This window comes from Artemia franciscana, chromosome 6 (genome assembly GCF_032884065.1).
Source record: "Artemia franciscana chromosome 6, ASM3288406v1, whole genome shotgun sequence".
NCBI lineage: Eukaryota > Metazoa > Arthropoda > Branchiopoda > Anostraca > Artemiidae > Artemia > Artemia franciscana.
The window spans coordinates 38,779,504-38,797,044 of record NC_088868.1 but is presented as its reverse complement, the minus strand read 5'-3'; the positions used below and the strand labels follow the sequence as shown (position 1 = coordinate 38,797,044).

At 35.3% G+C, this 17,541-nt stretch overlaps 1 protein-coding gene across 2 annotated transcripts in view; it reads right to left on the bottom strand.

The window, feature by feature from the left end:
• Positions 1-17,541, bottom strand: part of LOC136028405 (coronin-1C-A-like) — a 126,364-nt gene that overhangs the window by 83,009 nt on the left and 25,814 nt on the right. For both annotated transcript variants that reach the window (XM_065706227.1, XM_065706228.1), the window contains exon 2: positions 14,115-14,312. In XM_065706227.1, the coding sequence (XP_065562299.1) occupies positions 14,115-14,309 (195 nt within the window). In that variant the 5' untranslated portion in view covers positions 14,310-14,312. The remainder of the gene's footprint in view (positions 1-14,114; positions 14,313-17,541) is intronic.

Here is a 17,541-nt window from a genome sequence, read left to right as displayed (position 1 = left end):
GCGGTTTATCTGAATGGAAACAAATCTAATTCTAAATAAAGATTGTATACTGGAACACATCCTGCTAAAATAAGCACAGACAGGCCTTCGGGTACATGCATTTTTATTTTCCAATTTTACTTTGTCGAGTTCAAAAAGCTAGGATGTATTTTATTGTTTTAAAAAGTAGATTTGTGAGAAAGAGTCAACCTTTAGCGTAAAGAGCGGGACGTGGAGGATTGGTCAACCCTTTTCATATACGGAATAAATCCTGTTAGTTTTAAACTTTAACGTCGCTCCTTACTTTCAGTTACAAAAAACTTATTTTTTACTATATTTAATTTTGTGAAGTTTTTGAACTAATGCAGGTTTTGATTTTGAGTCACCGTAAATGATTAAATAAAACGAAATTCGCAAATCAATTTTTCTGTTTGGCTAAACGGCTTTGTTAAAGTTTTAATTGGCCGACCTTGAGAGAAAAGGTGCGGGAGAGGGTGCCTAGTTGCCTTCCAATTTTTTTGGTTACTTAAAAAGACCACTAGAACTTTTAATTTATTTACGAAGTTTTTATTAAAAGTAAATATACTTAATTTACAAATTAACTTGCATAACGAACTTCTATATTAGTTATATTTTTATTACGTATATGAGGGGGTTCGTTCCCTCGTCAATACCTCGCTCTTCACACTAAAATTCGAATTTTGTTCCAATTCTTTAAGAGTGGCCCCTGAACCAAACAGGCCGTTTAATTAGAATAAATAGCTCTTTTGAAATTACTGAAAATGCTTTAGCGCAAAGAGCGAGGTATTGAAGAGGGGACGAACTCCCTCATATACGTAAGAGTTTCTGTACGTTTTAAGTTCTAATGTTGTTCTTTACTTTTAGTAGAAAGAACTTGTTTTTTTTATGGCACTTGGTATCTACCAAGTGACATATAGCGATCAAAAATTCTGTCGCTCGGTCTGTCGGTCCCGGTTTTACTAGTTTAGGCACTTCCAGGTAAGCTAGGACGATGAAATTTGGCAGGTGTATCAGGAACTAGACCAGATTAAATTAGAAATTGTCATTTCCCCGACTCGACCATATGGGGGAGGGGGAGTGGGGGACGGTTTAATCGAAAAAAAATTAGAAAAAATGAGGTATTTTCAACTTACGAACGGGTGATCAGATCTTAATGAAATTTAATATTTAGAAGGATATCTAGATATTTAGAAGGATATCGTGTCTCAGAGCTCTTATTTTAAATCCCAACCAGATCTGGCGACATTGGGGGGAGTTGGAATGGGGGGGGGCTGAAATCTTGGAAAACGCTTAGAGTGGAGGGATATGGATGAAACTTAGTGGACAAAATAAGCAGAAGTCCTAGATATGTGATTGAAATAACCGGAACGGATCCGCTCTATTTGGGGGAGTTGGGAGTTGGGGGGGGGTTAATTCTGAAAAATTGGAAAAAATAAGGTATATTTAACTTACGAAGGATTACGAATTTGTATATATCTAATGGTATGAAAATTGCGTTTTTTAGAGTTTTGGCTACTATTGAGCCAGTTCGCTCCATACTACAGCTCTTTACCACGAACCGTTTGATTTCACAATTTCCACACACTCATTCTTGATAAATTGAGCAAGGTTGAAAAACTTCGTCATAATCATCATTGTCGTCATCAAAATATATTTGGGGTCCAAAAGATTGCTTAGTCCTTTGGGCAAAAATTGGACGAGTCCAGTATTTTCTTTTCCTACAAAGCCTTTAAAGCTGTCTTTTCACCAGAAGTCATCCGGCAGCGATAGTAACAAGATCATCGTCAGGGCTTGAATCTAAATCTCCATTCCATTTTTTTTTTTTAGTAGTTTTGAGTGTGATGATTTATCGTCATAATCATCATCGTCGTCATCAAAATATGTTCGGGGGCCAAAAGATTGCTTAGTCTTTTGGGCAAAAATTGGACAGGTCAAGTATTTTCTTTTCCTACATAGCCTCTAAAGTTGTCTTTTCATCAGAAGCCATCCTGCAGCGAGGTCGTCATTTACAGATATCGTCATTTAGCGATATCGTCATTCATCAGAAGCCGTGTGAGTGTGTACGTGCCGTGCGAGCCATGTAACTTCTTAGCTTAAAATAAATCCTTTCAAACTAGGAAAATCACAAATTCATCAGTTTGATTGTGATGATGTTTAAGAGATATAACTGATGATTTTGTGATTTTCCTAGTTTGAAAGGATTTATTTTAAGTTAAGAAGTTAAACTCAACAAAAAGTAGCGTAACAACTTAGTGTGAGTGCGAAAGCCACTTAGACATTTTTTTTTTTTTTTTTTTTTTTTTTTTTTTTTTTTTTTTTTTTTTTTTTTTTTTTTTTTTTTTTTTTTTTTTTTGGTTTTCGAGTTGAACTGCAAAAACGTGAGATAAGTCTGTTTGTTTTGGGCTTAAAATTTCGCATTTCTTGCGGTATTATAGAAGAATGATAAGATATAATCACAGGAATAGATAATAGAGTAAAACCACAAAATTTCGGCATCAAAAGCTTCTTTGTCAAGTGTTTATGCAAGCAAAGTATATTTATTAAAAAAAGGACTAAAATAAACAGAGGATTAATGATATAGGGGAAAACCGTATAACAAGATATATTTTGATTATTATCCGAGAACTCTCATATGCTGTCATAGTTTTAGCAACGTTTATGTTGCTGTATACAGTATGTATTTTGTACGTAGCATTTTCAAAACAAAATTAAGAATTTATTGGAGAGGCTGGGGCCCTAGTACAAAATACTACGTAAAAATTTGTACCTGCTCATAAAGGGCAAGAGAGGTGAGAATTACCAAGGGCATATAAAAATAAAATATTTTATACAGTCCCCTGACCCACTTGAATTTAGACCCATTAAACCCTTTGCATACTTGGTTCGTTGTAGGTCTATTCATGCATGAAAACCGCGATTTTCGAAGATTTTCGTTTGATTACTTCAAGATTATGAAGTTTTAGGGTCAATTTACGTCGTTGCCCCGCTGAGCCGTGAAAACCAATAAGCTAATTATTAGCTTTCTATTTAGTAATTAATTAAATTCAACAATGTTCCTCGTCCGTAAAAATTTAAACATTAGTGACTTGTTGATTCCCTAAGACAATTTCAACAGATATTTACACCTTTTTGATACGTTTGATGCCAACTGTTTTTATTTTATCTCTTAATAATATTTCACCCACATTTTTTTTCCTTCTTTGATTAAGCAACCGCCATTACCGAAAATGCATAACTACACTTGAGGTTTTTTCAATAAAAATTTATCAGTTTGTTTTACTTTTTAAAGAAATATACGGTTGTGTAAGTCTCAAACTAACCGCTTTAAATTTCATTCTCATGTCCTTGGTACTTGAAGTTAGGGCATAAATACGAATGCAACCAAAAGGGTTTAACAATTATACCTTATGAATGATCGCGACTGAGTGGGACACAAATAAAAATTCTTCCAAAAAAGTCGAACTTTTTGTTAAGGCTATGAAGAGGGTAAAAATACAGATTACTTGAGGTGTCGTCTACTCACTCCTTCAAAAAAAAATACTAGGTACTTGTGTGACATACTCCCTACCTAGTTTTCCTCTAATATGTTTCTCTGACACTCAATCCTAATGAAATATAACAGAGTAAGATAAAAATATACTTTAGAAACAAATTTGGGCTATATATTCGCACAATAGGGGAAGGGGGTGTAAAGCAGGGCAGGTTGGCATGCCTAATGTGTTAGGTAAAATATCCAGCATATTATGTAGTAAGAATTGTTTTCTAACTTCACACTATCCAAATATTTTAAACTCACCCGCACCCTCTAATGTGCAGCCCAATTTATATATTTTCCATCTATTCTGTCACTTTTCTATCTTGTCTCCTGCTAAGCTGAAAGAAACTAACGAGAAAAACAAGAGCTAAGAGCTCACATGGCACTTGTGACGAGGTCGAAAGAGCCAAGCGTCAAGAGCTCATATGGTATGAGCTCTAGCAAAATTCTAAGAATCAATATATTGCTTTAAAAGAAAATCAGAGGCTTAATGCCGGTCGGGATTTAAAAAAAAGAGCTCTGAGTCTGGAAGTCCTTCTTAATATCAAAATTCATTTAAGTTCCGATCACCCACTCGTAAATTAAAAATACTATTATTTGTGCTTATTCTTCCCATCAGGTTTCATCCCGATCTCTCCACTCAAAGAGTTTTCCAATATTTCCAGTTTCGAAGATTTCTGTTTCCCCCTCCAACCCTCTATGTCCCCGGATCTGTTTCGAGTTGAAAATGGAGCATCTGAGACATGAGATTCTTCTACATATCAAGGTTCATTAAGATCCGATCACTCATTCGTAAGAAACCTCGACTTTCACTTTTTCCAAGAATTTCGGTTTCCTCCTCAAACTTCCTTCAATGTCACCGGATCTGGTCGAGATTTAAAATGAGACTTCTAAGGCACAAGATCCTTCTAGATATCAAATTTCATTAGATCTGATCACCCGTTCGTCCGAATTACTCCCCCCTCCCAACTCCACCAAAGAGGGCGGATCCGGTCCAGTTATGTCAGTCACCTATCTTGGACTTGTGCTTATTCTTTCCAACAAGTTTCATCGTGATTTTTCCGCTTTAAGAGTTTTCCAAGATTTCCCCCCCCCCTAAAGACACTGGATCCGGTCTGGATTCAAAATAAGATATCTGAGTTTCGAGGTCCTTCTAAATATGATATTTCATTAAGATACGATCACTCTTTCAAAAGTCAAAAATACCTCATTTTTTCTACTTTTTTAGAATTAACCATCCCCCAGCTCCCCCAAAGAGAGCAGATCCGTTCCGGTTATGTCAATCCCGTATCTAGAACTTGTGCTTATTTTTCCTACCAAATTTCATCCCGATCCCTCCATTCTAAGCGTTTTCCGGGATTTTAGGTTCCACCCCCAAACTTCCGCTTCACCAGATCCGGTCGGGATTTAAAATTAGAGCTCTGAGACACAATATCCTTCTAAACATCAAATTTCATTAAGATCCGATCACTCCTTCGTAAGTTAAAAATACCTCATTTTTTTAATTTTTCAGAATTAACCCTCCTCCCCCAACTCCCCAAAAGAGAGCGAATCCGTTCCGGTTATTTCAATCACGTATCTAGGACTTATGATTATTTTTCCCACAACGTTTCATCCCGATCCCTCCACTCTAAGCGTTTTCCAAGATTGTATATCCCCCCCCAACTCTCCCCAATGTCACCGGATCCGGTAGGGATTTAAAAGAGGAGCTCAGAGACACAATATCTTTCCAAAAATCAAATTTCATTAAGATCAGATCACTCCTTCGTGAGTTAAAAATACCTCATTTTTCTAATTTTTCAGAATTAACCCTCCTCCCCTCCCCCAACTCCTTCAAAGAGAGCGGATCCGCTCCGGTTATGTCAATCACGTATCTAGGACTTATGCTTATTTTTCCCACCAAGTTTCATCTCGATCCCTCAACTCTAAGCGTTTTCAGAGATTTTAGGTTCCCCCCTCAATTCCCCCCAATGTCACCGGATCCAGTCAGGATTTAAAATAAGAGCTCTGAGACACGATATTCTTCCAAACTTCAAATTTCATTAAGATCCGATCACTCCTTCATAAGTTAAAAATACCTCATTTTTCTAATTTTCAGCATTACCCCCCCCCCCCCCGACTCCCCCGAAACAGAAAAGATCCGTTCCGGTTATGTCATTCGCGTATCTAGGACTTCTGCTTATTTTTCCCACCAAGTTTCATCCCGATCCCTGCATTCTAAGCGTTTTCCAAGATTTTAGGTTTCTCCCCCCAATTTCAGCTGATCTGGTCAGGATTTAAAATAAGAGCTCTGAGACACGATATCCTTCGAAACATAAAATTTCGTTAAGATCCCATCACCCGTTCGGAAGTTAAAAATACTTTATTTTTCAATTTTTTCCGAATTAACCGACCCCCCACTCATCCCAGATGGTCAAATCGTGAAAACGACTATTTCTAATTTAATCTGGCTCGGTCCCTGATACGCCTGCCAAATTTCATCGTCCTAGCTTACCTGGAAGTGCCTAAAGTAGCAAAACGGGGACAGACAGACCGAAAGACAGACAGACCAACAGAATTTGCGATTGCTATATGTCACTTGGTTAATACCAAGTGCCATTAAAACGATTCTATAATGCGTCAATGAATGAACAACTTGAGCTGCAGGGGGTTTATCATAAAAGTACCAAATATTATACTCCTCTCGACAGTTCTGGACTTGCCAGCACATAGCCTACACAAATCAGGGATAGAGGATTCTTTAAAGAAAATGCAGAAAGAGACAAATTATATGGACCAGTAGGTGAAAAGACGTGGGTTCAACAGCCCTGGTGTACGCTCCTAGACTACGTGCACAAAAGAATTATAAGTCTTCAAAACATTAACTTCATTTACGCACAGAAAAAATCACACAGAGGCGTAACTTAAGACGGTACTTTTTAGAAGCTCTTTCATTTTGCGCAATTCATTTAATTTACTGTCGAAATGGTGTTATCAGTAATGGCTAGTCCTTTTATAGAAATCAAGTGCAATAAAATTGGTAGCTTCTTTCCGATCCATACAGTCTACGTCAGATAGTTACATCAGGTTTAAATAGACATTATCATATACATAGATCACTAATAATTTTAACATTTACGAATTTGTATACAAATTGGTATAGAATGGTATTTTTATATCATATTTAATGTCAATTTACTTCCATTGAAGAAAAAAACCTATCTGGGCATTTTCTGCAATGGCTTTCCCCACGAGTGTTAATATCCTATGTTATGCACAGTCTATATTACTCGTTCTGATATGAAAGACCAAGTGAGGGGATGGGGGAATATCTAGAAATCCAAGATTTATCAACACGACACAATTCTTCTTTTTTTTATTTTGATTGTATTGAGTTGGGAGAGTTGAAAAAGGACATATTTGGGGTAGAAAAGGGCCCGGAGGGTGATTTGTTGGTGTTCTGGAAAATATAAATTTTATTGGTATAGATTTATCCGCGTGGGTATGGCACATCGACAAAATTTTTGGAACAGTTGTATTTTTTTATTTTGTTCTACTTTTGTGTCTGTATGTGTGTGTATTTTTTATGTCAAGTTTAACAAGACTCGGTGGGTTTTTTTAGCAAATAAATATCATATCATGGGTAGACTTTGCAAAACAAAAATATAGATTTTAAGGAATGAGCAAGCAGAACAAACACGGATACTGGTAAGCACAAGCGACATTTTTACAATGGGCCTATAAGAGTAGTATGGCTATTCCAGATCTCATGGATACATCATTTACACAACCGTATTAGCACAAAAGTTGAGTGAACGACCTACATATTCATGTCAGGACATGATTAATATGTATTCGACCTTCACTGAATAAAAGAAGCCACCAGTCATTATAATACTTAATATTCAGTAATCCATAACAGTTATGAATAAATTTTTTATTTGGATTGAATGAGAAAGAGAAAAAAGGGCTTTATTAAAACAAATAAAAATTATTAACAACAAAACCCAAAATTTATAAAACTTGAAAAAAAATGACGAAACGATAAATAATAATAAAATAAATAAATAAATAAAAATAAAATAAATAAATTAATTTTTAATAAATTTCACGACCTAACTGGATACTGAAGACATAAAATTAAAAATCATTCTTCTACTCATCTCCTCGTCGCCCTCCTAAAAAAGTCACAATCACTCGAGAGCAGATTTACACAGCATGGAATAAAAGTTCATAAGTTCATAGAAAATAACCGTTTTCTCTCTCTCTCGTTCAATCCAAATAAAAAATGTATTCATATAATTGTCAAGGAAAGGGCAAACACTGTATTTTTAGTTAACTGCGAAATTCATTTAGCCCGTCAATTGCCGGAATAGAATGAAACTAGTCTAATGGCATGCGCTTGAGTAAAGTAAATCTGACGAATTTTTTAATATGTACCGACTTTTAATGAATCAAAAATCGACAAATCTACACTTCGTTATTTTCTTATTAAACGCGCTTGGGTTAAACAAAACAGCAAACTCATATTCCCAATGAATCAATTGCTAAGGCATTTTTGAGAGAGAATTTATGGCCATCCATGTCCCACCTCCAAAAGACCCCAATACTAGAGCCAAATGGAATTACCAAGCCCTAGCATCAGATCATTGAGAGAAGAACATAGACAATGAGTTTTTAAAATTAATATTTTATTTCATTTAAAAAAACTGATCTTTTGTTAAGTCTATGTAAGACACCAATTTAACAATGATGACTTCATTGTCAACGTCTTTGAATATCAACACTCGCTCCGGTATGACTGGAACCATGCTTGCTTTGAACCTTCTTCGAATCGCTGATATCTCCGCTAAGGCAATAACAGATCCTTACATTCCTGATACACAGAATACGAATAAGTCAATGAATTCAAGAACCCATCACTCAACATATTTTCAATGGAACATGTTGCTTACATTTACATGGAAAATCAAGAATCTAAGTTTTTTAAACATGTGCGTTGTGTCCAAAGCCCCAATCTATTCACTAATAAGTTTAATGACCTCTCCCCATAACTTCCTGAAAATTTCACTTCGAAAATCCTACCCATTCCCCTGATGTTAAAGAATCAACTCCTCTAGAATCTATAACTCCTTTTGATCGGGGCTAATCGAAAATTGTTCAAAGTTCGCTAACTCCACAGACTAGGAGCTCAAACCAGTTAGCATTCGCTTTTGAGTTCGGCTTAATAACGATTCAGCCAAGACATACCAAATTATCTAGCAGTTTTTTTTAGTAGTAGCAAAGGCTAATAGTCAATTTCTAGGCTAGAGAAAAAAGTATATGCGATATAGACGAAGCAAAACAGGAGGTTTCTGAACTTCTTCATTTGGCAATCCACCCGGGCTAAACAAAAACAAGCCCATCCTCAAATGGGTCAAGAAGATGTAATAAGAAAACATTTGAAGACACGAGGTGCTACATGTGAAGCTCTGAATAGGGTGGGATGGATGAACGTATATATATTATTTGCATCAGGTTGGTTAAGTATTCAGCTGTACAAGACTGCTTTGTATACGGGTACGCGCCTGCTTCAGAGGAACTGAATTTGCATATTCATAAGCGATGAGACTTATACAATCAGATAAAAATAAGCCTTGTAGGAAATCTAAAAAAATTAGGCCTAAACCTAGTGAAGCATATAAAGAGGCGTTACTCCAAATTGACGAGGGAGGGAAGGATAAAATCGGGGCTAATCAAAAAGGTTCAAAGTCCAGTAGCTCCACAGCCTAGGAGGCAAAGCGTCTCTTATGACTCGCGAGTTCAAATTCAAAAATTAATATTCATGGAAGTTCAATTCCAAAAGTTTAGATTGTACTATATTTTTTTACGTATTTGTGAAACCGTTTAGAGGGAATAACTTATTATAGGTAAATTCTATTGTCTGTAGACCAATCGTAATAAAACAATGATTTTGATAAAAGCAACACGTCTTAAATCAAGTTTAAATGTTCATAGAATGCAAGAAGGAAAAAAAATTAAACGGAAATTTACAGAAGTATAAGATTGACATATGTTTTCTCAATCAATATTGACCTTTTCAGGATTATCAGATAATGAAGTTACTTGCACAATGCGAATACATTTGATGGAGGTATATTTTCACATAATCCTAAATTTATGTAAATTACAGTAATTTGATGGGGAAAATATCATACCTTGTCTTAAAACTCTTCTATTTTCCATCATTATAGCAAGCAAACTATTACCTGTTCATATTTGTTTTAAAATTCTTCAGTATATACAGCATATTTTGACACCACTCTTAAGTATAATCGAAAAGGATTTTGCGACAAGCGATCTAGCTTAAATATATTAGAAATGAAAATGCAAGGCAATTAACACCAAAGTTCGCGTGTCATAGCAACTATTATAAGTTCAGATGTAATCATTGTATATGATCCACCCTGAATAATAACCTGTTAAAATGAGGTCCATTTTCTTATGAACTATTAGTTACTACCTGAGTAAAAAAAAATAATATCACTTTGTAAACATAACATAACTCATTGGTATTTAGCGCATAAGATATATGTTTTTTAACCCAGCATACACAATGACATATTTAGGGGACGTAAACATTTTAAAAACACCTAAAACCGACAAACTCTTTCAAAACACTAAAAACTGTAGAATGATACAAGTATTTCTTGTGTTTGGGGCTAGTACCCGGAAGGCATTCTTCCGAATATAAAAAAAATAACTTGTATTTAGCGTATATGACTTATGTTGTTTTAACCTAGCATATGCAATGAGTGCTAAAACAAACAAAATTCTTTGAAAACGTGTTAGAAATACTAGGAAAAATATAAGAATTTCTTGCGTTTGGGACTAGTGCTTGGGAGGCCTCACTGAAATGGGAACACTCATTTGTATTTAGCACAGAAGACATGGCCGACCACGCTAACTTAACCTAAACGAACCTTTCTTAAAAGTAGTTAACGTAATGTAACATAGCGTCACGCTCAGGTCTCTTTCGTATGTTTTTGTGTCTGACTCTGTGGGTTTGTGGGTGTTTTTTTTTTATTATTATTCTATCTTTGATGCTCAGTCAGCAACTAAGATACTCAGAATTTACCAACCAGCTGATTTTGTTGTGTGCAAAAGTGCTTTTTATTCACTTTTTGATAGTCAGTCACCAATTAAGAGACTAGGAATTTATCATGTAGCTGAGTTTGTTGTAGTCCAAAGCGCTTTTGTTATTTTTTGGTGTTCAGTCAGCAAGTAAAACACTCACTTTATCAATTACCTGAGTTTATTATAGTCAGAAGTGCTTTTATTTAATTTTGGACGCTAAGTAAACACTTAGAATATATGGAATTCGCCTACTAGTTGAGTTTGTTGTATGCAAGTGTTTTTTATTAAATTTGATGCTCATTTGTTAAGTTTATATTGTTAAGTCGGTGACTTACATCGACTTAACGAAAGATTAGTTTTTTGTTTTTGCAATGAAATAAAATATTATTTTTGAAACGCATTGTCTATTGTCTAATCTCAATGATTAGATGCTAGGGCTTGGTAATTCCATTTGGACCTAGTATAATGTAAAAAAAATTTAAGTCCCCAAAAAATCCATGTCCAAAAAAAGAGGGAGGGGAAAAAATGTAATAGTAATTGATCATAGAAGAACAGAAGTTAACCGGTTTACTTTACCCAAGCGCGTGTCATAGGAAAAAAGTGTAGTTGATTTGTCAATTTTTTCATTAGAATTCGGTTAGTATTATAAGATGTGCCCAATTTACTTTACTCTAGCGCGTGCCACCAGACCAGTTTCATTCAATCCAAATAAAAGATTTATTCATATTGTTGGCATGGGGTTTATGAAGTATTGTAATAACTGGTCACTCCTCTTATTCAGTAAAGGTCGTAAGTATATATATATATATATATATATATATATATATATATATATATATATATATATATATATATATATTAATTATGTCCTGACAGGAATACAAAGGTCATTCACAAAAATTTTATGCTAATACGATTATGCAAATAATGTATTCATGGGATCTGGAATAGCCATACTACTTATAGGAATCAACAACCTGTTAAAACATGAAGTATGTAAGTTTTAGGCAAAAACAAGAAGAATGTGTTTTTGGGTCATAATTTTACAGTGGGAGGGTCCGGCGCATAGTCTCAGAGGTAGATAGGGAGACCCAGTGAGCGAGTATGATCGAATGACATGAAATAAGATTGTAACTAAATGAATCATGATCAAAACATGTGCTAGGGCAAATGTCTTATTAAGGTAGGTAGCTTTCCAAAGTAAAAGTAGGTGTGATGACAATAACAAAAAAAAGGAAACCGAAAAAATATGGGATATCAAGATTTCTAGTTTTTATTATTTATTAAATCAATTCCAGAACTAATTAAAGTGCATTTCCTCCGGAAATCTAACTCAAAAAGTAAAAAAAGATATAGTTTTAAGGGTATAATCATCGTCTTTGTAAGTTTCTGGTGTTGAAATAATTCGTTTCAACTTCAATGGTTTAAAATTAGTGCCAGAGGACCAAACTTTGCTCGTTGAAAAGTAAGACAGGCGAAAGTTCACGCCACAATACCAATATGTTGAGTTGAATAGTACTACTACTACTAATAACTCACCGCAGGGCCAAGCCACCTGAGGCAAACACAGCTACGCACGCTCCCCCCCAGCTCCATCTATTCTAAGTCCCCCTCTTTACACCCTCCCAGGAAGTTCCCTTAAATCTTCGTCTGTGAGTGGAGAAGTGTTGCAATCATATTATTTATAAAAGAATGTTATTGGACCTCAATTCAATTTAAGGAGATTATGGGTAAGGTCTTAGTTATGTTTTATCCGGGTCTGAACATAATGCATTCTCTGTGAGATGTAGGATGCAAGAGGTTCCCTAAATTCAGTTTAACAGAAAAATTTTACAGAAAATCAAGTAGGGTTTCAACAATTACGTGTTTCGAGGATCCGCACCTGATGGAACCTGTGGGGGAGGGAAAGAGTTAGGGCCCCTAATTTCCTGTCATCAGGACATCTAACCGAAGGAGTTAGTGGAAGGAAAAAAAGAGAAAGTACCTTATCTTAGAATGTGGTAGAACAATAAAGGCATCTTCTCTTTTGGATTTGACATTGATCAATAGAATTAGGATTTCTACCCGTAATTTTCGAAACGGTAATGTTTAACTCGGGTCAAAAATAGTAAAAAAGAGAGGTCAATATCATAGCTAGGAATAAAACAGAAATAGCACAATCTCTTCACGATGCAAGAGTGATGACCACACTTAGGGTCTCTACCCATCATTGTTGAGATTAATAATAAGCAAGCTGGAGAAAACAATGGCACAACTCAAAACCCATTATTTTAGCCAAGGATAAAACAATGCTCTTGGTACTGCATATTCAATAATGATCGTCAGAGTTGGGGTTTCTACCCCTCATTGTTCAAGTCGACAATGGTCTGCTCGAATAAAAAATGATAGGACACAAAAAAAAAATACTATCGAAACCAGAGGTAGAATAGAAATGGCCCATTCTCCTCAGATTCAACAATGAGGGCCAGGCAAAGGGTGTCTAGCCATCATTGTTGGGATTGATGCCAAGCTGGAGTCAAAACTGGCAAAACTGACAACCCGCTATCTTAGCCAGGAATACCTTCCTCCGGGATTCAATAATGATCGTCAGATTTGGGGTTCCTACCCCTCATTGTTCAAATCGACATGGTAAACTCTGGTCAACAATTCAATCCAATCAATCAATAACCTAAGAACAATGAACAATTTGTTTTTAAATTTTTATCCGGTTTACTTCCATCTCCCTTCCACAATCTGTTTCGGTTGATATCTGAACAACATAATCGATAACGCGCTCTGCCTTTGACCTTCAAGTGAGACGAACTCCAACAGTACGTTCAGATTTTCCCTGGATGTAGCATGTGCTAAAGTGTGGAACATGCTTCCAAAAGAGCTGAGATGTAGGAGCTCCCTCGGGTCTTTCAAAAATAATTTAAATAAATATTTCGTTAAAGGTCAATAAGGGAAAGATAAAAAAAGAAAGATAAATTAAAATAGATGAAGTTTAGATTTTTTAGTTTATTTAGGTGAGGTGGTTGTATGTCCGGGGAGGGAGGGAGAAACCCTATGGTTAAGATTTAAAAAAAAATATATAATGAGGAGGCGTGTGGTTGTGTCGAAGAGTGAAGTGGGAGCCGTACTGCGTGTTAGTGAAGAATCTTTTGTGTTTATGGGTCTCAACGTGAGTTTTGTCACAGAGCAGTGTACTTTAAGTTTAGTTATTTCCTTTTTTTAATTAAACCCGATTGAACCTAACCTGAACCTAACCTAATAGCTAAAAACCTGGAGTTAGCAATCAAAAAGGGTTGATATTATCACAATAGGGTGAATATTAGCAAAGAGAAAAAAAGAAAAAGCACATTACCTTTGATAGAGTAAGACAATGAAGGCCCCTCCTCCTGCGGATTCAACGATAATGGCTAAAAACCAGGGATTAACAGTCCTTAAAGGGTTGATACTACCATATTAGGGTGAATATTGGCAAACAGAGAAAAAAACACATTACCTTTGCTAGGGGTAAGACAATAAAGGCACCTCCTCCAGCGGATTCAACAATGATGGCTAAAAACTTAGGATTCACAGCACAGAAAGTTGAGTCCCATGACGACTTGGACACCCGTACATTGTCATAACATTGGTCCCGTTTTAATGACGTACCATACACATGACGAAATTTGGACGCACGGACACGAAAAGACATTATCTAAAAAGAGTAAAGCGATAGAAATTTTCATGTACATAAACCAATCTATTTATACTACTTCTTTCATAGTTTTTATGGTTTAATATACTTACATTTTTTTAATATTTGAAATTATTAGAAGGGAAAGTTTGGGAAAAGAAAAAATGTATTGTTGTCGGTCAAGAATTACAGTGCTTTGTTTGGGTTTGGATGAATTCGGTACAAGGTTTAACCCCCTAGTTCTAAAAATTACTTTTAGAATTCACTTCATTATATTTTTTACATTTACCCATTTTTGATGCCATCGTTTTTGAAGTAGGCCCTACAAGCTTAGCTTTTGGTGTTTTTTTTTTTTTTTTTTTTTAAGAATTCTACTACTACAACCCTACCGCAATTATCCTCACGTGTTTTATCTTTTTAATAAAAAAAGTTCTTTAAATATTTTACGATTGTTTTGATGAACTTTTTAACATGTAGATTGTTTGAAAATGTTTATTGCAAGATTAGGCAAGTGTACAAAAGTAGGAGATGCAAGCCAAGCCTCCCTGAAATCCGGATATTCATACAATTTTTCAAGAAATTTCTTATGTATTCTGTATAATTCTCCGATGTCGGCACCTTTCCGAAGTCCCCACCCCCGAACAAATCCTGCATGCGCGCCACTATCGAATGTCGGATGATCAATCTACTATTACGTATGCTTTACGGATGGACATAATGGAGTAATTTAATATTACGATGAACAGATAAAAGTAAAAGCTGGATTTTTCATGATTTCATCAGTGCTATAAGGACAAAATTCACTGCTCAGACAGAATAGCACAAAAATAATGCTCCAGCATACAATATTTCTTAGAATAAGTTTTAAAAAAAGTTCTTTTTACTAATGTCTATTACAAGAAGTAACTTTAAAAACTATTTTATTCATAGCGAAAAAAAAAGCATTTTCATAACATAGAGAATGAAAAAATGCATGACATAATGTTAAAATTCGCACATTCAAAGGACTGTCCCGAAACCTATTTCAGCTTGGCATTGATCTATCTTCTCTGAAACATAGAGCAAGTTAACCTTTTTCTAAGATATATTTTCCAACAAAACACAAATTTTGAAACAAACATAATGCGATGTTCCCATAAAGGCTCCATGGCATGTAAAGGAACTCAATGTCTCCCTTTCTAAAGCAAGATAAATATCAGTCTTTCATTTAACTCTTTGCCATTCGAGGTTTCTGAGATTCACCTGTGCAACTACACCAGCGCTAAATATGGGAGGGGTAGGGAGGTTAAAGCTTCTACTGTCTTAAATAATGAGATCAATACGATTTTTTTTCGTAGTTTGTATGTAATTTGCCTAGTTTTCCCGGGTTGTACCCCCTCACCTCAGCATTCTTATGTATATAACTGAATGTCAGAAGAGCAATGCACCATTATACACTGTCTGCGATTTAATAAGCTTTCATTTTTCAAAAGATAATATTCTTCATTTCCAGCCGAATATCCTGATATATTTTCCTATACATACAGTTTTTATTAGTTTCCTCACAGATTTTGCAAAAATTTCCAATTTTCCCCAAGTTGCCCCCCCAAGGATTCCTATGTAGATGCTTGAATAGAAAGAACAGTAATCTACAGTTATTTGGTGTTCGCGGTTTACTTAGTTTTCATTTTGCAACATTTAAATATTCTTCATTTATATTCTGCCGAGTGTGCCACTACATTTTCACCTGTTCCTAGATGCTCTGTTGGCAATCAAAAGAAACAAAGACCCATGTAGCCAAGGGTATGCCAACATTACCCCACAAAGCTTACATCCCAAAACACCACTTTTTTGCAAAGTGTAAGACACATCCACCATACTCATCAATCTGAGCATGGTACACTTGGAATCTACACCATGTGTGCTACACTTCCACGACGCCAGACGCGTGCCATTTATTGCACAGTGGGCAACACCTCGCAAGCAACTGCTGTGTGCCACTTTTGTCTGAAATAAAACCTGCTCCCTGGAACTTATTGATGCCAAAAATGAATATCAGCTTCATTTTTTATTAAATGGATACTAAAGATATTACGATATCAATGGATACCTGTTTTCTTTCTTCGCTCTAATGTAAAATGAAAAAAAATGTGAGTTCCCTCTTTTTCTTTTCTTTGTTATAACGTCCATTTTGATTCAACTGAAAGCCGTAAATGATATAAGCCTCGTGTATTCTGTTTTGGCTTTGGATGGTTAAAAATCTTTGAATCCCTAATTGATTATTACTGATTATAAACTAATTATTACTTTATTATTGATTATAATTAATTAATTATTACTGATTAGTTATTACTGATTATAAGCATATTGAAAGGAATAGAACGTAGAAGCAATCACATTGGTATCCACCCCCCCCTCTCGCCGGTAAAAGCTTCTAACCCTCATCCCTCTAATCAGTTATGAACAAAAGAATTCTACACATTGGTATCCACCCCCCCCTTGCCGGTAAAAGCTTCTAACCCTCATCTCTCTAATCAGTTATGAACAAAAGAATTATATACTTTGGAATCCATCCTCCCCCTCCTTGCCGGTAAAAGCTTCCAACCCTCATCTTTCTAATCAGTTATGAACAAAAGAATTAGTTATTATTACTGATTATAAACTAATTCATTATTACTGATTATAAACTAATTATTAGTTTATTATTGATAAAAATTAATTAATTATTACTGATTAGTTATTTGAAACGAATAGAACTTAGAAGCAATCACTCTGGTATCCACTCCCCCTCCTCGCCGGTAAAACCTTCTAACCCTCATCTCTCTAATCAGTTATGAACAAGAGAATTCTATACTCTGGTATCCATCCCCCCCCCCACGGTAAAAGCTTCTAATCCTGATCTCTCTAATCAGTCATGAACAATAGAATTAGTTATTATTACCGATTATAAACTAAATAACTGTTACTGATTATAAACTAATCATTAGTTTATTACTGATTATAATTAATTAATTATTAATGATTATAAACATATTGAAAGGAATAGAACACAGAAGCAATTACTTTGGTATCCATCCCCCCACTCACCGGTAAAAGCTTCGAACCCTCATCTCTCTAATCAGTTATGAACAAAAAGACTGAGTTAAAAATATTTTGCAAAAGATAGGTTACTAATACACTTTATCTTACCCCCCCCCCTCTCGCCAGAAAATTAGATATATGGACACATGGCTAGAGCGCACAATGAAAATATGTTTGGATATATGAGTTT